Source organism: Desmodus rotundus, chromosome 1, assembly GCF_022682495.2.
Source record: "Desmodus rotundus isolate HL8 chromosome 1, HLdesRot8A.1, whole genome shotgun sequence".
Taxonomy (NCBI): domain Eukaryota; kingdom Metazoa; phylum Chordata; class Mammalia; order Chiroptera; family Phyllostomidae; genus Desmodus; species Desmodus rotundus.
Window position 1 is genome coordinate 190,411,807 of NC_071387.1, and position 26,575 is coordinate 190,438,381.

The 26,575-nt window shown below is 35.8% G+C and overlaps 1 protein-coding gene across 5 annotated transcripts in view; it reads right to left on the reverse strand.

The window, feature by feature from the left end:
- Nucleotides 1–7,738: 7,738 nt before the first annotated feature.
- Nucleotides 7,739–26,575, reverse strand: part of LOC112321026 (cadherin-18) — a 591,686-nt gene continuing 572,849 nt past the window's right edge. For 4 of the 5 annotated variants that reach the window (XM_053914028.1, XM_053914024.2, XM_053914025.2 and 1 more), the window contains 2 exons: nt 16,635–16,886; nt 7,739–8,407 (listed from right to left, as the gene is read on the reverse strand). In XM_053914028.1, coding sequence (XP_053770003.1) covers nt 7,917–8,407; nt 16,635–16,886 — 743 coding nt within the window. In that variant the 3' untranslated portion in view covers nt 7,739–7,916. The remainder of the gene's footprint in view (nt 8,408–16,634; nt 16,887–26,575) is intronic. The other variant, XM_071219730.1, reaches the window with a different exon arrangement.

Consider the following 26,575-nt stretch of genomic DNA (forward strand, 5'->3'; position numbering starts at 1 on the left):
AGTTAAGAATAAATTGTATTCTTAAAAGTATCTCTATTGCCCTCATTTAATTTATTTTTATTAGGGTGAATAAGTTGATAAAATTAAGTGACTCTGACAGTCATATCTGAAATGTGTAGTATTTATGATTTCTTTTACCTTCTCTAGACAGACTCCTAAAATCAGTAACTTTTTGGAAATAATTAAAATAGTTCAATATTTCTTTTGTAGGCACAGAAAACTCTAGAATCTGCCTTTACTGAACAATAAACATTGATGAAAGATTCAAATTCCTACAAGAGCAGTCTGGCCACAGTCACTTTTCTGTTTGGGGGGGAAAGAAATTCAACAACATTGGTTAAACAGTTAAATTCCATTCAGTCATCTTAAATCTAAACTCAGCTTCTCCTAACAACTTACAGTATTTTGCTGCATAAATTCTCTGTTGCACATGGAATAATCTACCTTCGGACATTTGCTTGCACTGCTTGCTCTGCCTCTGAATCCCTTTGCACTTACATCATTCTCCCTGCAGTGGGGTACCAAAAGCGCTGCCCAGTTTTAAGGTGACCCTGGATCTTTCCTAGCTTTGCATCCTGACATATTTTAGAACACATGCCACTGTTGCTTTCTATGATATTGCCTGTAGTTTTTACATGTAGGTCTTAATTCTCAAGACTAGTTTCATTGATGATAAGACCTATCACTAATACTTTTAAAAAAAATCTCTCTCTCAAGGCCTGGGATAGTATCTCAAATTCAGCACAAATTTAGAAGACCTTAATTAATAAATGTTAAATTGGATGAATTTTGTTGGAAACTAAGGCATCTAAAAAAGCACTTTGAAAATAACAGTAGATGATGTAGAATAAGAATTTGATGCATTTTTATATAAGAAAAAGGGCCTTGATGAAATTATTAGGTTGACACTATTGTGGCCCATTTTCTGATATTATTTTTTAAAATATTTTATTCATTTATTTTTAGAAAGGGGAAGGGAGGGAGAGAGGGAGAGAAACATCAATGTGTTGTTACCTCTCCCACGCCCCCTACTGGGGACATGGCCTGCAACCCAGACATGGAACCTGTGACCTTTTGATTGGCAGGCCGACACTCAACCACTGAGCCACACTGGTCAGGGACCCATTTTCTTATTTTAAAAGCTAATATTGCTGAGCAATGAGACTAAACCATCCAATGAACCCATTTTAATTTTTAAATTGCATGCCTTCCTCACAGGATATAATTTCAAGAGTCCTTGAGTGCCTATTTTCTCCATTTACTTTCACCTGCGACTTTAAAAATAAATCATTACTAAAATAGGTTTAATGTCTCTATAGTACTGAAGGGCAAAAATCTTTTATTTCCAAAGACTCGGTAAAGTGGATAAATGTAATGCTTTCTCACTAACATAAAAGCTTTTCTCTTTTGTATTATTGTTTAAAAGATGTTCTACTTTTCTCTCATTTCTTCCTTTATTAAAAAAAAGCTACATAATTTATTGGCATAAGTCAAAATAAGTACACTTCTTTTCATCTGTTAAAATTGTTGGCATTCACATTTTTATATTATAATTACGTATTTGGAATATTTGAAAAAGTGGGTGGGTTCCGTGCTGGTTGCACTAATCCAATGCGTGTGAACTAGCTTAGGTTGTAGGGTTTATGAGATTCCTAATCCTATATTGCAAAAAGATTTACCTTCTGCAAGTAAGGTAGAAAATAGAAGTTGAAATGGCTTTGGTTTTCTCTTTTCAGATATTTAAATTACCTTTACTCTTAAAGGATAACAATAAAGGGAATCTGAATTTGAGTCATATTTCCAAAGAACTGTTCTGAGTTAAAATTGAAAGCCAAGTAAGTTCATTGAACATTACTGTACCTTGAAGCTAAGTATAATTTAAGTTTGAAACTTGGGATGCTTTCTTTTTTCCAAAATATTTAGTTTTAAAGTTCTGATTTGTTGAACAGCTGATCGTGTACTGTCCATACCAATACACAGAGGAAGGCTGACCGCCAAGTTGTGGGCTTTACACACATCCCACTGATGTATTACCACGCTCACTTAAGTGACAGTTTTTGAAAGCGGCTGAAATGAATTAATCTGCTTAAATTTCTGCTTGTTTTTCCTATATATTTTGCTAAACCACCGCAATGAGAAAACAAATTTACTCATCAGTGTAGATCCGTACGATGAAACAAAATCATCTTTCTATATTGCTAAGAATGGTGGCCTCAACACACCTCCCTCCCTCCGTCTGCCACACTTCTGCTTACAGCGCATCACACTAAGGCATCAGGTATCGAAGTCAAAACGCTTGTTTGTGTTCAATGCCTGCACTGGGTCCATTCAATCATTTCTACAGTAATGATTTATTACTATTTGATAATTTTACCTGCTCTGTGAATCACATCTGTGATTCAACTTCAATCATTGGTAACACTGAAAGTTAGGCTGGGCTGGATACAAAACAAAGACCAAAAAATTCTAGCTGAATCTTGCACATATTAGGTACTAAAGTTTTGTATACTTCATGTGTTTGAGTCATATCAATATCCAAGTCACTATTATAAATATCCTTTTACTCTCTGACATTCTTTTTTAAGTATATATTTTTGATTATGTTATTAACAGTCATCCCAACTTCCCCCTTTGCCCCCTCCACCTGGTATCCCCCTTCCCTCCAGCAATCCCCTGCTTGAGTTCATGTCCATGGGTCACACATATAAGTTCTTTGGCTTCTCCATTTCCTATACTGTTCTCAACATCCCTGTGTTTATTTTGTACCTACCAATTATGCTTTTTAATCATTCCACCTTTTCCCCCATTCTCCCCCTTCTCCCTCCCAGCTGATAACCCTCCAAATGATCTCCACTCCTATGATTCTGATCCTGTTCTGGTTGTTTGCTTAGTCTGTGGGGTTTTTTTTGGGGGGGGGGGGTCCAGTTATTGATAGTTGTGAATGTTACCTTTTTTAATGTTCATGGTTTTGATCTTCTTTTTCTTAAGTCCCTTTAACATTTCATATAATAATGACTTGGTGATAACGAACTCCTTTAGCTTTACCTTGTCTGGGAAGCACGTTATCTGTCTTTCCATTCTAAATGCTAGCTTTGCTGTGTAGAGTAATCTAGGTTGTAGTATCACTTTGAATACTCCTTTCAGTCTCCTCTAGTCTGCAAACTTTCTTCAGAGAAATCAGCTGACAGTCTTATGGAAACTGTGCTGTAGGTAACTAACTTCTTTTCTTTTGCTGCTTTTAAGTTTCTCTCTTCATCTTTAACTTTGGCATTTTAATTGTGATGTGTCTTGGTGTGGTCCTCTTCAGGCCCAACTTGTTTGGAACTCTCTGAGCTTCCTGGACTTGCATGCCTAGTTCCTTTGCCAAATTAGAGTTGTTTTCTTTCATTATTTTTTCGTATAAATTTTCAATTTTTTTTTGAGTTCTCTTCTCCTTCTGACATCCCTATGATTTGCATGTTGGTACATCTGAAGATATCCCAGAGGCCCTTTACCCTGTCCTCAATTTTTGGATTCTTTTTTTTTTTTTTTTTTAATTTCTTGCTCTTCTGATTGAATGTTTCTTCCTTATGTTTCAAATCATTGATTTGATTCTTGGCTTCACCCACTCCACTGTTGGTTCCATGTATTTTTTTTCCTTATTTCACTTACTGTAACCCTCATTTTTGCCTGGGTCTATTTTATGCTTTTGAGACACCCAATGAGTTCCTTGGGCATCCTAATAACCAGTGTTTTGAACTCTGCATCTGGTAAGTTGGCTAACTCCATTTCATTTAGTTCTTTTTCTGGAGTTTTTTTCTGTTCTTTTGTTTGGACCATATTTCATCTCCTTAATTTGGCCACCTCCGTGTTTCTTTCTATGTTTTAGGAAGAACTGCTTTGACTCCCTGTCTCAATATAGCATGGCCTATAGTAGAAAAGGTACCTGTAAATTTTGTGGAGCAGACACCTAGGTAATTGCCAGGGTTAGGCAACCCACATCACTGATTTTTGGCTGTGTGTGCCTGAGGGCTCAGAGAGGGGACTGTGCTGCTGCCTGGCTTCTGAAGGTTTGCCTGGCACTCACCCCATTTCCAGTCCCTTCACCTACTTCCCAAATATGACTGGCACCATTCCAGCTGTTGACCTATTGTTGGATCCCAGAGTAGATGGGTTTGCATACATTTCAAGACTGTGCAGGCCCTTTAAGTGGAGTTTCTTAATAATCTGGCAGTTTCTTCTGCCACCCAATCCCCACTGGTTTTTACAGCCAGAGTTTTGGGGATTTGTCTTCCCAATGCTGGAACCCTGGGCTGTGAGGTCTGGCCTGGGGTTGAGATCTCTTGCTCCCAAGGTATCTCTCCTGGTTATAATCCACCACGTGTGAATGTGGGACTACCAGTGCCCATTCTGCCAGCACTGCTGCCTCTACACACCATACAACATCTCTTTGCCTCTCCGGCCCTCCTACCTGTCTGGATGAATATGGCTTCTTGAAATCCTTGGTTGTCAGACTTCCATAGAGTTAGATTTTCTGACAATTCTTGGTGTTGTTTTGAGATTTAGTTGTAATTCTTTTAGTGGTTATGCTAGGAGGCAAAGTGTGCCTACCTATGCCTCCCTCTTGACCACAATGCTCTATTCTCCAATATTCTTCAAAAAGATGTATGTATGCATGCATATGTGTGTGTGCTTATGTAAATGCAATTTCTCTCAGAATATTTTCCTCCTTGTGCCATGTTTTAGGAAAGTCACAATTTAACTTCATATAGGGGCTTCATAGGGATAATTTCCTTTTCATTCTCCTCTTCAAATTTTCATTCATGCAGATTTATTATAGAAATATTTTATGATGACAGATCTTTAGTAATTTCTCCAAGACCTATTAATTTCTCTGTTTTCACAAAGAATATTCAGAATGTATGAATTCTTAAAAGACAACCTTGCATAAAATTATTGTAACATCATATTTCTTCTAATTTATCAGTCATTATTTTGTATTGACTGTATTTGTACAAAATCTCTTATTAGAAAAAAGTGAATTGATTTCAAGATTATAGTTTATTTAGGCCTATGAATAATAACTATGACAAAATGTGCTGAGCACAGTAGTTATTCCACAGCTGATTCCATATGAAATCATATATGATTCCATAGCTAATTATCCGTGGCTAATGAATACTCAGAGTTTTATGTGCCAACTTTTTGCTTACTAAACATTTTGAGAATTTTCTCCTAACACCCATAAACTGGAAGTTTTGAAACAAGGTATTGAATGCTAAATGACTTCAGTCCATTTGCAAAACATTTATATATCATTATTGTTTTTGACTCAAAGTAGCAGAATAAAAAATGAGATCCAACCCATATTTGTAATAATAATATAATTGCCTAGTTTCAGAGTTCATATAAAAATAATGCTTGGAATGCTTTTATTAACAAAATTTAAAAATAAATCAACACAGTAACATATTTTAATACTACAGAAGCTCCATTTTGCTTCCATATTAGATTTAAAATCAAGGGCTTAGAAGCAATCTATTATCATTAGCATGTGTAATTAAAATTAGATGGATCTGGCTGCTTTTTCTACAAAAGCAGGGAAATATTTTAGTACTTGAAACCATGCAGAGGTCCTTGGCTTTTATGTAAGTTATTAAGTGTACAAACACATTTTCATCTCTCAGACCCTCACCTGTAAAGTTACCAGATGAAACAAACGAACAAAACAATATAAACCAAACAAAAGCTGTGGACAGTTTATTAAAAATCTAAATCCAAAAGCTTACTGGACTCCCTAAACCTGGCCTTCTTGGTCTTCTTTGCACAGGAAGTTCCAGACACCAGGATTCATAGTGGTTCTCCAAGGGTTGCCCCTTCTTTCGGGATAAATGCAGTCCAACATGTGCCTCCAAAGGTTACTCACCAAAGCCCCTGAGAGTCTCTTTTGATTTAGCTTTATACTGGAAAGGACACTATTATGATATAAAAAATATTAAAATAGCATTTGGAAAGTTAAAGTGTTGTAAAAAACTTAAATTGCATTTTATATCTCAAGCTTAGAACACAAATTGAGAATTAGTCAAATTAAACTTACTTCCCATACCTCAAAACTGAAATATGATAGCACAGGGCAGTTGCAAACTGAGGCAAAAATTCAAAGTTTTGCAGATAGGTAGAATCAGACAGAATATGGATACTACTTTTGAGGACACTAGGTTATAATAAATTCAAAGAGCAAACAAAACACTCCCCTTTGAAATCTTAATTGTGGATTTCAATTAATACATAAATGTGGTCATTTTTGGCAAATAAGACCCTTATGCTATGAACTCATTTAAGATTACCAGCAACAGCTCAAAATATTATCTAAACAATCTGGAGGCAATGCCCCTAGAAATTCTAAGAAAATTAGCTGATTTAGGAAAATATTAAAATAATTCAATATGTATAGTATGTGTAGTTAGCAGCTGTTTCACTGTTGAAGATTTTATGTAATTTTTCTATAATAATATATTTTATTCAAAATGCATGTATAATAACTATATATTCATAAGCTAATGGAATTAGGAAAGTAGATGATATTTGCAAGCCTTTATGTGACAGAACAGTTTAAAGTTGGCAAAGCATTTTTACAGATGCTTATTGATCTTCACACAAGCCTGTGAGGATCAATTTTTGCCATTTTTACAGTTTGGGACCCTGAAGCTCAAAGAATTTGGGGATGTGGCCAAGAATAATAAATGTGAATATCTTATTTTGTTTGTTTGCTCCTAGTCCTACCCATTTTCCTGTAGATCCCAAGCCTATAAGGGCCAATCGGTCGATGAGGTGGGGAAAAGTCTAAACTTATGTAAGGAATAAAGGTAAGTTGATGAACTTAATGTTTTCAGATACATTCTTATCTTGTGAAGCACACATTTTTGATGACTGCCCATGTTATGAATAAGCAAAGTGCAGTGAAGTATAAACCAATCATAAAATTTTTGACAACTAATTTTAGGTATAGGAATGATCAAATCTACTAATTTAAACATACCAAAACCAATGGGGGGAAAAAAGTTCCCCAAAGTCTTGTCCAGGGTGAGGTTTGTAGCTATTTTTTTAGATTAGATCTTTCCCTGATAGATCAGATTATCTGAGAATATGTTAAGCCATTCATTTCATCAATTTAATACAAAGTGGGTTTTTCGGTGTTAAAATAAAAGGGGGCCTGTGGGACAGAGACAGTGGTCCCTGTGCTTCAGAGCAGTGCACAGCCGTGCACAGAAATTGCATACAGTAGAGTGCAAGCAGCAAATCCCCATGCTCCATCGGTTTCCTATGGAGAAAAGAAGTGGGGAGGGCAAGGAAAATGGTACATACAAGTCCATGACAGAGCGGCTCGGTGGATTGGATGTCCCTCACACCATTTAAACATAAGACAAAGCTAATGAGATCTGTCACGATCACAGAGTGTGGGTCTCAAGAGTCCACACAGGAAAGTGGACAAAAATATCGTGATTACCTTCATGAGTTTCTTTCTGCAGTGTATACCGCTCCTAGAAAGCAGTCATCAGTGATTCTGAACCTTTATATTTAGTTTTGTTTGGGGAAAAAATATCACCAAATATTGAAACAAATATCATTGTTTGGCTGAATTCAGGTATTCTTAATTAAACAGTACCACAGACTTTATTGAGCAATTAAAAATATACACAAGGAACAATAGCTTTTTCTGTTTGTTGGTGTGTTTTTTTCTTTTCTTTTTTTTTTTTTAACTTTCTTTCAATTAAATAACCCAGTTCCAATCATGAAAAGGGCACTTGTTTCTACAGTGGCTGTGTACAGCTTGCTCAGTTCCAAGTCCTGTGGCCACACTTCCTCCTTGTCATGGCTGAGGTTATGTCTTCGCTTGTTCAGGAAGCAAATTCGAGAATGTTGCAAGAATTGACCCCCTAAGTTGTTCTTTCAGATTCTATTTCTCCATAGAGTTCAGCTAACTTTTTAAACTCTGGTCCCCAGTCTCCAAGGTAGTGATAATCTTGGTCTGATTGCGTCGTGGCTGAATCCAGGGAGCTGATGGACCCAGCTTCCGATCTCTGACCCTCATAGGCGTAAGTCTGAAGAGAGTCATAAGGGGGGACACTGGGGTCTAGGTCAGCTTCTGCCAGTCTTTGCTTAATAAATTCCTGAACATCTATACTTTCCAGGGTAGACAATGTCTGGTGTCTGGGGGTGAGTTTCACTTCAGGTCTGATATCTCTCCGGTATTTGAGCTCCTCAGCTGCAGACGGATTCCTCAAGGCTGTGATGTCAAAGGCCTCCGTGTCTTCCTCCCCGCCGCCTTCATCGTCATAGGTGACCACGTTCTCACGCACATCCTCCTCTGAGATGATCAGGGGCTCTTTTTTGCTGCGTCTCAGGGTGATAAAAAGCACTACAATTGCTGTGGGAAAAGGGAAAGAAGATGAAGAGTTAGAAAAAAAAAGAAGGAAAATTTGACGTCAGCGGTTTTCAACCCTTGTCATCAGGTCCACTCCATGTAGGCTTGCCCTGCAGCATGACCCCGATCTCTGCACTCTCTGAACGACACCTCGAGGCTCTTCAATATCGCAAAGGTTTTTTTTAAATTATATGTATAAAACATGAGGAGTTTCTGATCTTTTCTAGAATGCCATACTATTCTCATGTACCAGGCTTATGCATTCGGGATTCTCGACTTCTATTGCTGTATAGTCATTCAGGAAAACTGATGATTGAAAAGCAATATGAAATTCTGACTAGATAAATCGTGGTATGTGTGGGTTTATCTACAGATGTTTAATCCTTCTGAGCAGATACGCTAAAGGCAGGATATTTCAAATTTCTGTAAAATACGTGGAATTCCTACCCTAAATCCTTTACTTTTGATGTTTTGATGGAAACCAAAGCAGGAATATTTTTACATGTTAATCTCTTTTGTCCATTTTCCTTTGGAAAAACATCACGCAGTAATAATACATTTATCTCTCAAGCTGCAAAAGTGTAATTTTATTTGTATACGATTTAGGTTTCATAGAACTTTATCAGTTTACACATTCTTTTTACATAATGTCTTCACAACAGAGCTGGGGCTTTTCTCATTTTAAAAATGATAAATTGAGACTCAAGAGCAATTACATGCATAACTGCAATCTAAGTCTAAGGTCCCACAAATGGTTACTGAGACAGCTTTGACCTTAACCTATGACTTCTCACATCAAAGGTTATTATGCCTCATTATTTTAAAATTATGGGACAAGGAATTGAGTGACCAGATGACATGTGTCACAGGGTAACCTGCTAAATACAGTGGGTTTGATGAGTCTTTATTACCAATAATATTGCAACCATTAGCTAGATTCACAGAAATATGCCTTGGGTACTTTGTTTTGGTTATTTTTCAGTAATTTCAAGTCATTCTATTTGAGAGTATTAAACCATTACCAAATAGAAGAGATTCCCTCACTACTACTTTGTGCTATGGCCCAATATCCTTTACTTCACCTCTGTAAAATGTTCTCTTCTTGCTTAACTTATGATATGCTAGACTTTATGATAATAACTATTAGATTTGTTAGTATTTTAAACATTCTTTACAATATAATAATCAGAGAAGTACATTCATATGGCATGTTGTGTTATCTATGAGCAAATACTGCAGTGTATCAAATTAAGTGTGAGTTTGAGATGAACAGAAAAAATATATGTCTATTATTACATAAGGGGGGAACCAAAAATTGAATGTATGTATATAAAATTGTGTATTTATTCCCACATCTTTTAAATTTCAGTCACCTTTAAAGTACTCTCCATTTGACACAATACACCTATTGAGACATTTTTTTTTCACTGCTTAAATCAGTTTTTGAACTAGTCAATTTTGATGGCTTTTAGTGCTTCTGCCATTTTTTTGTTTCACCTTTTCCACATTGGCAAAATGTATCCCTTTGAGGACTTTTTTCATCTGGGAAAATAAACAAAAGAGTAAGTCACTCAGGGCAAGATTCAGCGAATAAGGAGGGCAGGGCATGGATGGGGTCATGCGGTTTTTGGTCAAAAACTGCTGAGCGCTCAGCACTCAGTGAGCAGATGTGCTCGTAAATCACCCATCATAAAATGGGCAAACACATTGAAAGAGTCTCCAAAAAAAAATCGCCGAAGCCGAATCAAGCCTCTCACAGCAACTCCACTGGTAGACTGATACAGATGTGTCCCACCTCCAGAAGATAATTCCAGAGTGTTGGGTGCCTCTTCATATATGCATAATATGAAATTTATAATGAAATATATAGATGCATATCATATGTGTGTATATATAATTATGGCCCATGCAATATTCGGGATGCACACATAGGCACATATTTAATGAATATATTTATAATATATATCTCAATATTATTGCATGGGGCATGCTTATGCTATCTATACAATATTATAATATCATTATGATTGATACACGTATATTTAGGCTATAATTTATATAGTGTGGGTATGCCCCATGAAATATATCTATAACTGTATATGTCTGTGTGCCCGCACTTATACACTTACTGATGCATATTTTAATCTGAAATTTGTATTTCAATCTATCCTGTATTTTTTCTATTTGCTTTTTAATATCTGTATACTGTATTTTATCTGACAACCCTAATTACATGCAAGCTTTAACAAATGGTTGTAAAGCAAATACATAAATAAATATAAATAAATAAAATTTAAAAAACCCCACCAGGTTAGGTATCCTTTGATTAAGAACATATCTGGCACTCTAGAAACTGCCCTTTTACCCCTTACCTCTAAAAATTAACTTCTAGTCTTTTCTTTATTGTTTCCTTGCTTCTCATTTGAATTTAGCCCATTTTATGTATACCTCAAAGCAATATAGATCACCTTTGCCTGTATTTGAACTAGATATCATAATGTACATGTGTTTAATTCTTTAAAATATGAATAGAAAGAAGAATAGATTTTCAAGCCAGAAGTGGAAAGGGTAAGTGTAAGAGAGAAATCTACTACTATATGTGAAAAGAGATGATCAAAGGACATTGGGAACAATCTGATTTGGCAAAGAAAAGGCAAGTGGGAGACTGTGCAGGTGAAGGAAAAAGGAGACAAAGCATTTTCAAACAGGAGGAACTTTTAAACAGAGAATTATCTGGAAAAGTGTGGAATAAAAGGACACTGAGAGTCAGTGATGGACAAACGTAATAGGGGAGACTGTAGCAGGCACAGGGAAGCTTTGGGTCATTGTGTTTGTAAAGCAGTCACCACAGCAAGCTGAAAATGAAATGCTGATGCTGTGCAGCCCCGCTTCACAAATACTACGCTGCAGAATAAACAATTCCCCATGCATGTCACTTACACTTCAAAGATATTTTCTAATATAACACTTTACTTTTGAAACAAAGACTTCACTGAATCTAGTAAATATGCACTCAATACTTCATTGTTTATTTTAGTGTAAATCCAACCAATGGCCCAAGCAGTATCCTCAAGTAACTCACTCCATTACATTCAGAGGTTTAGATTTATCATCCACTATATATTTCTGTTCATCTTCATGATTAAGTGAGGAGGCTGTTCTAGATTAAAACAGCTATCTCTGCAGCTGCTTAATTTATTATAGTAAAATTCCTTATGTTTGTCAATAAATCAAGTTATTTTCCCTTATGTTGAAATAGGTGGTGATTGATGCCAAGGGTATTTATGTGCATGCAGAACAGGGAGAAAGCGATGAACACTACTGTGTAAGTACGGAGGTAATTTGCACCCTCCACCAATATTAGAACCGTATTTGCCTAATGAAATATAGGAGATAATGCAGGGCTTACTGTTACGATAGTTTATAGTCTCTTTCTCCTCAAAACCTAAGAATTTTTTTCTGATATATTTTGATTAAAAATGTAGATACTAGTTAAGTTGGACCTTTGATATTTTTTTATCTGTCTCTTTCCAGGCATAGGTAGTTATTTTCCAGTGACAATATCCCTAGATTTGTTACATATGTATTTGATACAGGGATCAACACAATTAATCATATAATCTGAGACACTTTTGAAGGTGAAATGGATGTTGTTTATAATTACATCAGGACATCAGGACAAATATGAACATATGTTCCTTCTAGTGAAAGGCAAATTCAGATGAACTCAGGAGGAAAGTGGAAATGTGGACGATAAGATGTGCTTCTGATGACTACACACAAGGTTGTTTGATGGGTGTTTCTGGGACGGATGCCGCACAGTAGACACTCCACACAGGAGATTCTTTGCAGATGACAAAGAATCATCTCTGCGAAACTGGCAATATGCCATTGCACTAAGTGCAATGCATCATAATAGCTGCAGTAAGAACATAATTTTAAATATATTTTAAATCCGTTTATGGTTACTAATAATACCAAACATATACTTTTACTTGGAAGAAATTTTAATGTTTGAAAATCAAACTGTTTTCTAAAAATCTCAAGACCAAATGTATCTGAAGAGGAGTGAAGATAATAATTATACATATATATTTGAGAATTAAATCCTTATTTAAAAACTGGCAGGGAAATGAATATATTCAAATAACCCCCACTGCCAGTCTATTAAACCATACATGGAAAACATAGTAGCTCCTCTTAAAGGGGATGACCTGTGAAAAGAGAATGTGATAAAGCATGGTGTTGTAGAAAGGGAGAGGGAAAAAGAGAGAGAAAGAGCAAGAGAGAGAGGTACAGAGCTAGTTCTTCTTTATTCAAAATTACAAATAATTTATGGTGTTTTGAATTTTGGTTATAGAAGCTGGATTGAAACATGAGAAAATGGTATTATTTTTGAGAAGTCTTTATTTTAATGACTATTTTATTCTTAGTTATGTTTCCTTTTTTCCTCTTCTTCTGTCTTTCAGTTGGGCCAGAATTATAAACCCACTTAATTATATTTTATTTAAGAAAATTAAAATACATTTATTAAGTCTTATTAATTTATTTTATTCAAAAACAAATTCAACTTTGGGAAACCTTTTTCTATTTTTCTTATTTATTTGTTCTTTATATATTCAGCCCAGCGATTACAGTTTTAAGGGGTTTTGAGTTTTCATGACATAAACTGTCACACAACTTGTACTTGAACACATTGTATAATGACTTCCAACATACCTCCCCCAAATACTTTTCAGAGTGGGCCTTTTTTAACCCCCAAATATCACTTGATTCTTTTTATGCAATCATATCTAATACTAAATTTGATAGAATGAGGAGCCCCACATCAGAGAAATTATTTTTATTAGCTTCCGTCATCACTTACACCGGGTATTGGTACTTCTCAGTGAAACTTCTTTTTTCAAACCAAGGAGAGCCCACCAAGTCCTCTAAGACAGCTCTGATGACAGTTTGACAGCGATCCCTTTATCAATCCCACCTCTGTCTCCTAGTTCCTTACTTCCCTCACACCAAATCCACTGTGATCTCTGTTGATCAAGAAATTTGTGTCCAAAAACAGGAGTAATGTAGCTGGTGTACTCTTGCTTATATGTAATATGTGGACTGCAAGGGTAGCTGATAGGGGTCTGATTCAGATCCAGATTCAATGATTTCTTGTGCCAAGTGTGATTAAAATTTGCCCTGCCAGCTGCTCTGGTTCTTTGGCAAGTGGCAGGGTGGGGCTGGGAAAATAGTGTCAGATCCAAGGAAGGGAAGGGAACTCTAGCTACTCCTTCCTCTAGCACCAAACTCTGATTGCACCGTGCAGGTTCATTCCTAATACTCTCCTATCCATCCCATAAAGCAGATCTGAAAACGGTCGTTCCGACAGAATATAGTCCCTGCTCACAATATATACACCTACCATCTCTATTTAGGCCCTTTTATTTTGAAGCACCATTTCCGGTCATCAATCTATACATGGATGGAGTATGACCATACAGTAAAATATTGAATTGTATTTAACCTTCAATAAAACATAAATAAGCACCACAACACATTTTACTGATGGCTGTAAATTCCTTCTAGTTGAAATTTTACTTTCACAGATTCAGAAATAGAAACAGCAGGCTGAATGGGTCTCCTAAGATCATACTGTAGATTAATGACAAAACTATGGTTAAATTTATAGAATCAAGGCCATTCCACCTCCCCCGTAAAAAAATAAAAACAGAAAACAAAACAGCTACTACTTAAAATGTATTTCAGTGTTAAATATTGATTGCATGATATGTTTAACTTGCAGGGTTAAATGTTATTTCAGAATTCCAATGTCTAAAATAAAGTGCTACCTCTGGTGTTGCTTATACATTCCTTAAACATTCTAAACTCACACCTTAACTGATGTTATTTTTAAATTACAAATGATTATATTCGGAGTCTGTTGGTTACATATCTTCTGAATAACAATAAAAACCCTTAAAATGTCCTGAAAAATATAAATTACATTACAAATAATGATTGTTTAAACTCAAATGTAAGAAATTATTCTGCAACCTTTGGGTAAAACTGTAAAACTACATTTGACTTTCAATAAAAATTGAAGGAGTAAACATATCAAATAGCACCTGATGCCTAGTGAAATATATGAGTTCCATTAGTGCTGAGGGATAGCATAAAATTTAGAAATGTTCTCTTATTTACCCCAAAGGGGAAATAAAATTTTATAAAATAAATTAAATGGAAATATTGTTTCATTAAATAATAAAATGTTATTTTGCATAATACACTTTAAATGGACCTGTGTATGAACATTTTCAATTACTGTTTACAGTCTTATCTTACTAATGGAAAGTAGTTTCATGATAAATGATTTTTAAAAATTACAGATAACATGCCTCTCCCAACTGAACTACTTTCAGAATAAAGACTTTGGAAGAACTTCTTTTAAAGTCACTGAGTTGTATACTTTGTGACTTAAGTTAGAAACCCTAGAGGGATCAATATTTATATTTGTTTCATTTAGTTTATTTTCTGTTTTTGTTTGCTTATGGACTTTTTTGTTTGTTTTAATTTTCAAAGACAGAACCAAGTAATGAGTTAATATCTTAAGATATTATGACCAATACATAAATACATTCTAAAAAGCCTGATTTTTCTTATTTCCTTCTCCATCATGCATCTCCTGTAAAAGACTGCAATAAAATAGATTTTTTTATGGTGCACCAAACCTCTGTATCCCATGTTGCTGGGTGCAATTGATCCTTTTTGGTAATAAATTTATCTAACCTCTGAACAACTTTTGACATTAATGAATGGTCTGTCCTCTTTGATACATTTTCTTCCTTCGACATTTATGACGTATACTTTACTCATATTCTTTCTTCTCTGATTTTTCCTTTGTTTTCCTCTGTTATCTCATCCTTTTTGACTTAATGATCACATTGGACTTTATCACAGATCAGCCCTAGTCTATCTTCTCTTCATATTCTTTCGCTCTAGTGACTCTTCCAAAGTGCACTTCTGATGTGCACCAGCTCAGGGAAGAGGAGGATCTACATATAGCAAAAGATAAAAGGTCTTCTTTGATGCAATTCTACTCCAGCCATATATCAACCTTATCCAACATCGCTTTTTATAAGCTATTTTCTTTTTTGCCCATGAAAGTTGTTTCAAGAAAGAACACTATATCACAGACATTAATTTCTGTTCACAGACATGAAATTATTAACGTTGTAGCTTTCAAGTGGATTCTCAGGTGCTTTAGTTAAAATTTTGATAAATAATAATACTTTCATTCAGGAACCTGCACCATATTATATGATAAGATAACATCTGATTTCACCTAAAGCATCTTGACATCACCCACCTTTCTTTAGTTTCACTCCAAGTATGCTAGTCCAAACTACGCTACGTCTGAACGAGATGCTTCATTTTCTTCCTAATTACTTTTTCTATGTGCTCTTTTGCCTTCATGAGACCTGCTCTCTACTTCGTTCACAGTCATCTTTTTCCAAGATGAAAATTTCATGATGAGATTCCGTTACTTTAAACCTCTTTTAACTCTCCTAGAACAAAGAAGCCCCTGACTCTCTCACCCCTCCCTGAATCTCCATTCTACTTCTCAGCTTTATTCTACTTTGCTCTCCATGCCCTTTGTACAAGTAATTTGTCTTCTACCCCAGAAAGAAAATGAGAAACTTTCCTTGCAAGAATATCTCTGTCTCACCAAAGCATAGTGTTGTTTTTGTTTGTTTGTTTGTTTGTTTGTATGGACAGTACCAAAAATGATCAAAAGATAAGGTTGCTAAGAGAAAGGTAGGAGGGAGAGGACATGATGGAAAAATAAATATAAATTCTCTTTTAACTATAAGGCAGAAAGATTTTTTACATCTATTTTTCTTGTCATAAAGATCTAGATTTGCTTTCTTGAATCAAATAGCAATTAAAAAATTTGTAGTAATAGCAGTTACCAATGAGGTTGTGATAAGGTGAAATTAAAGAACGTATACTTTTTAATCACTTTTGAATCAGATTATTTCTAGATTAATTATGGTATTGAGAAGGTCAATGAAAATGAAATCTTTGAAGCCATGTTTTGTTATTCACATTATGCATTTCTATTTCTTAAGTTTTGCCAAAATCTCTCTCTTCCCTCCATCTTTCTCTCTTGTCTAATGCAGTGCCGGCCGTTGTAGGGGACATTCAGAATCACCACCACACAACGTGAGGATTTAGAGCGACTTACCTAGGAGAATGAGAACACACAGAAGAATAGCGATTAAGGCTCCTGTGCTCAAACCAGCCGAGGACAGGAACGCTTCAGCATGGCAGGTCCGCACGCGCCCGTCTCTCTCGCACGCACAAACCCTGATGGTGAGGGTGCTGCTGCTGCTGAGAGAGGGGATTCCACCATCAGAGACCATAATGGGGAGATAATACACATCCTGCATAGTGCGACTAAATCTCCTCCGCCTGGTCAGAATGCTGGCTGTGTTATCTATGACAGACATAAGCAAAACAAAATGCACTTAGTAAAGCGGCCAGTGACGATTCACATTCCGTTAGTGGATAAAATGGGTATGTGCCATTTATTTATTTACTTAGTTATTTATTTTAGTTTATGAAATGGGAAAAGGGAACATGAAGGGGCAATTATTAAACAGTAACTAATATAGGTTCTCCGGTTGAGGAAGCTATTAGGATCATTAATAGAGTCCAAACTAAAGGAGAAGGAAAACAGTGGAAGACAGAAGAGGGAAACATGAATAGATGCTAAATTTGGGGGTGAGACAGTGGTCCCCAACCCAAACCTGGTGACTTTGAATACAAGCTCTAGGAACGCACATCTACATTTTTAGCAGACTATTTAGATTATACTGATGTACCAAAAAGCTTAAGATCCACTGGTATAAATATTTATGTAGAGAACAGATCAACTGATAAACTTTTTTAGACTTAGTTGTAATTTGAAACACTCTTGTTATAGCAAGCACATCACAGAAATGTCAAGGGTGAAAAATTATTAATTGTATTTTTACATGCTTTTTAAATGCTATGTACTACAGCAAATGCTTCCATGATATATTTTGATCAATCCACACAACCTGTAAGGGAGACAATGTTAAATTCCTTACATTTTAGGGAATATTATTTTTACTATAGATAATTTGAAAATAAAGACACTGAGTCCCAGAGGATAAATTGGTCGAAATCACAGAGCTAGTGAATGATCAGAATACAATTGCAATACATTCCAGAACCTTGCTCAAAACCAAAATGTCACAATGTCATACTGCCTCTTCGCCAGTTCACTTCCACTTGGAATTGATAGCCTCAGGCGCCCATGGTACACCATTATGTCAGCATTGTCACTCCTCATTCCACGTGTGTTAGCTTAAAGACCCTTCCGGTACACAGGTGGATGTGCTGCTCAGATCCCCTGCATGGAGAGACTTGCTGTCCTGGCACAACAACAGCCTTCTGCACATAATCAATGAATCTTTACCACTGGGTCATAAAGGTTGAGCCTTTTTCTGTGAATGCAGACAATATTGAAGGCAAGTTTCGTTCCCAAGCTTTCCCACAAGGTCAGTGTGGAGGCAGTAAAATTGCATGGCAGCCCACTTCCTCACTCTTCCCAACCTTTCCTCCCCCTCCTTCCTTTTACTGGTGTCCACAGACGTTGACCCCTAGGGTACCCTTCAGGAACTATCTTACCCTCTGAACTTCGGTTCAGAGTTTCTTCCCAGAGAACACAGCCTGGGACTTAACTATTTTTTGCTAAGCAGTAAGTGAAATGAATCATTAGATAATTACATTTAGGGGTATATTCTCTCATATTTATTTTTTATTTTGAAAATCAGGATGCTGGGACATATGGGTATGCTCAGGATAGTAGTGCTAAAATAACTCTACAGACACATATTTCTGATTGCATGTTGCCAAACTTGTACAATAGACACACAATAGATTTTCCAAATATTAATGTCATGCAATAATAAAATACATCAATTATATATGTTCTATATGTATCACATGTAAATTAATTTACATGTGTGTCATATACACATATATGTCTGTGTGTGTATACAGATCTTGTTATATGAGTTGTTGAAGGTTTGTTCTAGAGCACAAGTGAATAATTTGATAAGGAATTGAAAAACATTTTTTACCTGACAAAAGAGGAATAAAAATATATCAACTGTCTATTGTGAAGGAGGTTTCATAATAGAGAATGGAGAGCAGGAGAAACTGCGTCCTATGTGTTGTATGACAATATTGAGTCACAAGTACTCCGCCTCCAGAAACCTGAGCTTTGAGGGAGCATGTCCATTAGTTGTAGGATGTTCTATCATAATTAACACAAAATTACTTACATGTACAATTCCTAAGTTTAAGGAAAAGATGTGAACCAAGTGTCATAGGCACAAACATATTTAAGAATCTCATTGCTGGCCCTTTGAAGAAGAGATACAAGTGTTCCTGGTTTTGGTAAACATGAACAATAGCATGTGGAATGACATGGTAACATGGGCTGGGAGATGGGGACTTCCTTTACTGTCTCTGATCTAGTGTACTATTCATATTCTTAACTTGGAAGTATATTTTCTTCCAGAATACTTATTGGAAATGCAATCAGAAACATGATCAGAAAGAAGAAGAAAGTGACAGCATGTTTATAATTCACTTTATGTTCTCAAATAGAAACCTTTCAGACTTGAAGTCATAAAAATGTTCTTCATTTTTTCTAGTAGAAAGTCTCACTTAAAAAATAAAAGGATTTAGGAAGCAAACAGCTGCCCACCTAGAAAGGCTTAGCACAACAGAATAATGAGATTTTGACAAGGGATATTGAATACCTCACCAGAAGTGGAAAAAAATGTACTTGGCAGAAGGGTCACTGAACTTTGAAAAGAAAACTTTTAACTAAAATGAAGGGAGTAAGAAAACATATGCACACATATAAATGTATACATATATATGCATATAATATACTCAGAGAACAAAATATGCCTAGCTGAAAATGCAAAATTAGAAAAGAACAACAACGATTTCTAAACTTTGTTTTACAAAAGAAACCAAGTATTAGTGCAAGTATTCTATAACTTCCAAATAGATAAAAAAAATTAATATGAGCTGAATAAAGCCAAGTCGTAGCAGGCTAGTACATCTGCAGATGGGAAGTGCTAATCATCAATGTCAAATCAAAGACCATCTCTAACAGTGTATACACAAGCTTGGTTCTTAATTCTAATTCTCAAGAGTTTTTGATGAAGACAGAAGCTTACAGAATACTTGGCAGCCAAGCTAATATAGCTAATATATTGGGTTAGGATTTAAGGAGCTTTGGAAAAACCAGAACAAGAACTTAAATTAACAAGAATTTATAAAATAAAGATGTGTATTAGATTATAAACTTTGAAAATTACCATATAAGGAAGATGGCCCTAGGGAGGCCAAATAAAAGAGTCTCAGAAACATTCAATAAATGTATGGAATTTCTATGCATCTCTTTATTGAGAAGACTTCATTAGAATACTGTGCTTACTCTTGGGTTTCCTACTTTAAAAGTGAGGCTTTAGCCCAATGGAGTATGAATTTAGGAGAACTTAACCAAGATGGGAAAAGAGGAAACTTTATCATATGAAGAATCTTTGAGAAAACAGAATGTGAGAATTCTACATGTCACTTAGGGATTTAGGTGACCAAAGCATCTCAGAAATTGTCCATAAAAATTTGGCAAAGTTTCTTAGTAATTACTCTTCTTATGAATATAATCGACATAGTCCTGAACTTTACAGCAACTACATCTTCAGTGTAATGTAGAAATAGCCTTGCACATGTTTTAATCTTTCAAAATAGATGTCAATGCATTCTTTATTTTATTACATATCCCATTGCTTGTTCGGCAAAGGATAGGAGTGCATATAGGAGAAATTAGGGAGACTGGCAGGTAGATATTTGACACGTGTAGACCATTGCGATGCCCATAAAAGAACTGAAATTTGGAGTCCTTTGAAAAGCAGTAATAATTTTCATAGCTATAACAATTACAGGAATTTTATAATTCCTGTAAATATGATAATTTTTGTGGGGACCTTCCACAAGAATATTTATAGCAAAATATATTGTTGGGTAGTTATACTTCCAACATCTTTATCTCTATAGGAACAGAAGGCTGCAGATAATACACGTTGCCCACTGATTCTGAAATTCAGATACAATTTTTTGGAACTATCAGGCTGTTTCCAATTTTTTTTCTTGTTTGGTACCTTGAATAATCTTGAAAGATTCTATTAGAAAAGTAGAAAAAAGTAGAGTTTTTTTGTTTCTAAAAGTAGAAATTTCTATTTCTACTTTTGCAAACAGCAATACAATTTAAGTTAAAATAAGGCATGCTTTAAAACCACTTCCTGAAGCTAAAACAAATCCTATATTAAAGTTTAATATTACCTTACATCTTGGAAATCATTAAAACTATGTATTCTTCAAAACTCTTAAATTATTAGACACTCAAAGACCCCTGTCCTTGCAACAGAACTCTTGTTTGGTAATGCAAGTGTGAAGGTATGTCTTATCTCAAGCACAGCCAGGCAGCCTATTAAAATAGGATTTACAAATCTATCTGCATAGCAGAAACAATTGAGATTCCCAGATATGGATCTCTTCTTGGACTTACTTTGAATGCTTCTGAAGAGAAAGTCAGAAATAGAGTCATTAACTTCTACCAGACAGATAAATAGAATTCATATTGTTTCCATTTTTTCTAGTCTTTCAGCAGTAGTAAGGTCCATTTATGATTTTACTATTATCAGAGACCATGCATGAAATGATGCCCTTTTGCTCTGCTGCAAAGCTCCTTTCACACAACAGGCACTTGATAAGTAATGAATAGAACTATACTCAGCAAGAACTTGTCTTCCATTAGAGTGTCCTTATCATGTTGACATGTATTAAGAAATTAAAACTAAAATGAACTAATGTATCTTGCAATACTCAGCAGCATGATATCCTCATGTTCTCCACTGAAGGTTTAATCTCTCTCATGTTTACTGACTTCCCCTTCTTTTAATCGTAGCATTGATCTAATCTCAATTTTTAGACTCTTAATTCTTCCTGTTCATTTACGTTTGTAAATATCCTCCTGGCCTCACTTGTGTTTCTGCCAAACCACAGATTCATGATCCAATCTGTCATTAGGTTCTTATTTGCACCCTGGAATGTCATTCCTTTGACCATCTGCCGCACTCCTCCTTGATAATTTTTAAATCCCAGATAAACACAACCATCCATTGTCTCAGGTGCCTGCTTTCAGATTCATAAATAATGTGGGTGAAATAGTTATAACCATCTTAATCACTTTCACCAAGTATATAGAGAAATTGGATGATGCCATAAGAGGAGATTAGTAATCAATCTATTAACATCCATTTTTATCAGTTGCCACAAAGTAGTTATTCTAATTTGATTTTGCCATTTCCTTTGGAGCCATATTGCCCCATGCACAGCCGGAAAACATCTCCCTGTAAGGAAGTGTACACATCCATTATCGACATCTTAAAACCGCAGCTGAAACTGCTCAATCCTTCTTCGATATTAATTATGTCTAACTGTGCATACATGACTCTATATATTAAAGACATTTTAAAAATAACATAAATATATACAAAACACATATATAAATCTTGAGGAATATCAGCAAATCTGCTCATGAATCACACAAATTTGAATAAGTATTGAATATGAGGTGAAGGGGATAAAGAATAAAAAAGGAACTTTTAAAAATAGAAATTCAACCCCAAATTTAAAATTATTTATAAACATATCATAATAACATAATTTACAAAGTAGAGATGTCGATATAAACCAGTTTGCCAAGAACCAACACACAACAACAGCAACAACAAAAAGAGAAACTCTCTACCTATTATCACAGAACTTTAACTGATATAAATATTACTATTTTTAGTAGGGAATGGATGAATCAAAATGAAAGAAATTAAATTTGGAGTCACTAAATTTATAAACACTGAAGGAATTTATAAGGATCAATTCTCAGAGAACTTTATAACACATAATCCCACTTTAAGAATTCTCTGGAGCTCCCCCTGCCTGCAGGCACAGGGTAGAGTAGATGACTCCCGTAGCGTTGTGTGGTTCTGAGCCAGGAAAGAATTAGGGAGAAGTGTATAATAAAATGGAAAGCAAAACCAAGTGGCAAGACAAGGTAAAGTTAGCCATACTTTTATTTTGTTTTTCTACTTGTGCTCAGTGAGTATGAGTCAGCTGTCCTTTCACTGTCACTGTGGGTAGGAGTACAGCATAAGCATGTGAGAGGAGGGGTGGGCAGGCAAACCTATTCAAAAAAGGTACACACAAGTTAAAAAAATCAACAGGGGTTAAAATAATTAAGTAGACCAGAAAAGCATATTTTTCTTCCTAGAGCAACAGGCCCACTAAAACAAATCACTACATCCGCAGGTCATACTTTCCCAATTCAGAGTCAGGATCGCACACAGTCTCCCCTCAGTCAAGCTTTGGGTTCTGCCTTGCAGGAAGGAAAGTGTGGTTCTATCACGTGTGACTGGATGCGTGTTGTAGGTGAAGACGGAGTGAGATTTGTCTGGGAGGAGAGAGGAGACTATTAGCAGGACCAACCCAGCCTCCTCACTACCAGTAGGGGGTGACTCGGCAGGCACAGCTGCTCCCCCATTCACCGGGGAACTGTGAGGCTTTATTTGCAGCTGTAGTCTGAGGACAAGCTGTATGTGCTGTTTTACTTAGGAATGAACGAACCGCTAAATGGTCCTTTGAAGCCCTGTGGATAAAAACGGAATTTTAAATGGTTATACTCTGTAGAGAAATTACAACCCCAGCTGTGAGTTCTGGTTTGAAGGACAGAAATAAACTATGGGAATACTGACTACTACAAATCTGACAATGCTACAGTCATGCGAAATAAACTTAACATCTCCCATGGTTTCCAACATACACACACACACACACACACACACACACTGAATGACACCGTTTCACTACAAAGGAGCAAGAATGTGAAGGAAAATACACCAAAAGACACATTTTTAATAGCTACATGGTCAAAGCTGATATTCCTTAGTTTAAGATAACCACACAATGTTTAAGATATTTCTTATCTTAAACTCAAGCAATGCAAACTTGAAGTTAATCTTTCACTAAACCCATATATCCATAAGGAAAAGCAGTATTTTCCTATTTAAGTGTGTTGTTTAATTTTTAAATGATTATTTATTTACTTATTTATTTATTTACTTTTAGACAGAGGGGAAAGGAGGGAGAGAGAGAGAGGAAACATCTGTGTGGTGTGGTTGCCTCTCACGTGCCCCCCACAGCGGACCTGGCCCACAACCCAGGCGTGTTCCCTGACTGGAACCAGCGGCATATGATTAAAATGGTAATTTTTAGTGAAGTTCTTTCATTATTTTTAAAAGAATGTGTTATTTGGGCTCATTTATTTTTTAAAAGGCAAGTGTCTACAAAACTGGACAACACATATAAGAAGGAAACAGATAAATATGAGCAGATGTCCTTGATAGCAAATTATCAATGAAGTTATAATAAGTGTTTTCAGATTTAAAAAGTGCATTAACTGGTACTTAGAACCCTGAAAACTGAAATGCAAGTGTATAACAATTATAAATTACTTTTCCCCCTACTAAAACCTATAAGATTTATAAATACACTTGAAAATTGATATTAAGCCTAGGAATTAGGCTAGTGAATCTCCTTGCGGCACATAAAACCTAGTCTCTCAAGAGGCAGCATAAAAGGTCATGAAGCAGAACAGACTTACTCTGTAGACTAATGATGATTTAGTATTGGGGGATTAGGCTGTTCTCCTATATTACAAAATGAAAGAACAGAGTAATCATTTGCCCAGAATCCTGGTGTGAGCCTCTATTCATAGATCTGTGACGTGACTATGGTTCATTTGATATAGGAATTTGGTTAAGAAGTCAAAATTATACAATGGATTTTTTTAATGCTAACATTAAAAGCTTACATATGACAATTTAAAGAGAAGGTGACAGTAAGAAAAAACTACATTTTAATCAGGAAACATTTCATGGTTTTTTTGTTGTTGTTTCAGAGTAATACAATTTAAAACTCCTGTGACATAAGTTTATCTCTTGAACCCAACTTTCAATTTTAAGTAAAATTGTTTCATTGTCAATATATTAATGAATAAGAGAAGGTATTTATCTATACAATAGATAATATAGATTATCTAATACATAATAGATACTATATTTACAATGTACATTGTGCTATATATGTTGTAAAAAAAAGTCAAGATTTCTTTCTCTTGGTTGTTTTCCAAATAAAGCCTTTAATATTTCATAGGTAAGGGGTCATAACTTTTTACATAAATATTGGATATATCTGTTTATCGCAATTTTTTCTATCCATCACAGTTTGGTACCAAAGCAGGTAAAGGATTCATGGCAGAATATTTTATTCATTTCTGGAGCACAGAATATAATACAGTGGTTAGGACTTAATGTTATTAATAGTGAATTAAAATGCCCACTCTTCTGCTTTGTCACATCTCCCTGGTTAGAGCCTTCCGACCGACTTCACTGATGCTGCATTCTGTCGTCTTTCTGCTCTTTTCATCCCCCACCAAACTGAAAAGAATTCTCTGACGGCTCTACTTGGTGTGATACTCTATTCTTCAAGTGAAATGAAGTTCTACCTCTTATACAGTATGCCTGTTTTAGTGATCTCTCTAAAGTAAATCACGTTTCACTACCCAAAATGGCCAGTTACACTACATACCCTCTTAATCTCCCCAATTATATGGCAAGTTCCTGGAAAGCAAGAGTTGGGTTTTTTAATTCCTTACATCCTGCCCAGCTAAGGTCACTGCCCTGTATACAGAGGACAGTGCATCGCACCTTCAACATTAAGCTGCAGGAGAAAAACAGTGTTTAGTTAAGAGCTGACTGCAGAATTTTTCCTAGAGCAAAAACGTTCTAGGATGGGAGAAGAGGGGTGATAAATGGTAATATGGTGTGATGCTGGAGCACAGCACGCTGCACAGCCAGTGTAAAATATCAGGTGAGGAAGTAGGGCTGTGTGTGCACACAGAGAGTTTGGAGAGGATCTGGAACTAGTGTTAATTAAAGTTTGAAGAAAAAAATATCTGTTGCATATCAGTGAACTTCCAGGCAGTCAGCTTCTCAATGATAATTGGATGATTATCGATCAGTGTCCTTTCTTCCAAGCCCAGTTTCTATCTCAACTATTGAATGAAACTGTTCCCAGATGACTCTTGCTTTATAAAATGTAGGTCTGAGTAAAATGTTAGTTTTTGATTGACCGATACTTCCACTGATAACAAAGAGAAAAGCCTGAATTTTTCAAGAAATTCTGTTTAATGGCACCAGAGAACTGCTAAAGCAAGATAACTAGAAGGATTAGATTGCAGTGGGGAAGTATGTTGAGGTGAACTGTTGATTACAATGTATCTGCTGCTTTTTTTTTTTTTTTTTGGAAGTTTGGCAGGAAGCTGAAACTCTAAGCTGGAAAACAAAGAGGACCTTTTGATTTTTGTGCATTTGTTCTGCCATCTCCTGTTGTCACACAATGATTGGAGTTAGGGAAGGGCGGGGGAAGGCCCTGGTGCACAAACAGGCTCTCTGCTGAAACCCTAGAGGGCTGTGCCAGGGGCATAGACTGACCTGAGGTAGACTGAACCTAAAGGAACCTGCAAATTGGCCTTGATTGAGTTCAACTCTGACTGGATTAAAGTGATAATTTCCCCCTTTCATTGCTTATCAGAGAAAATGGTGACTATTCTCTTGAGGAAATATATTGTCATTTTAGACTCTGTTAGGTCAACACACTGTGTGACATTCAACTAAAAATTACTACATAGGACATAAGACTATGAGTCCTAGTCTTGCCTCTCCAGTGACCCTAATGGGGTTGGGGGGGGTGGACAAAAACTAGTCACCTTATTGGGACATTAGAGTTAACTGACAATGATTATAAAATTGTTAAGATTAATATGTTTAAAAAATAGAGGATGGAACCAAATGGAGGAGTAAGTGGAAGCTACACTAACTTCCTCTGAAGACCAATCTGGATTTACAATTAAATTTTAGAGAAATCATTGTGAATAACCAACTGAACACTAGCTGG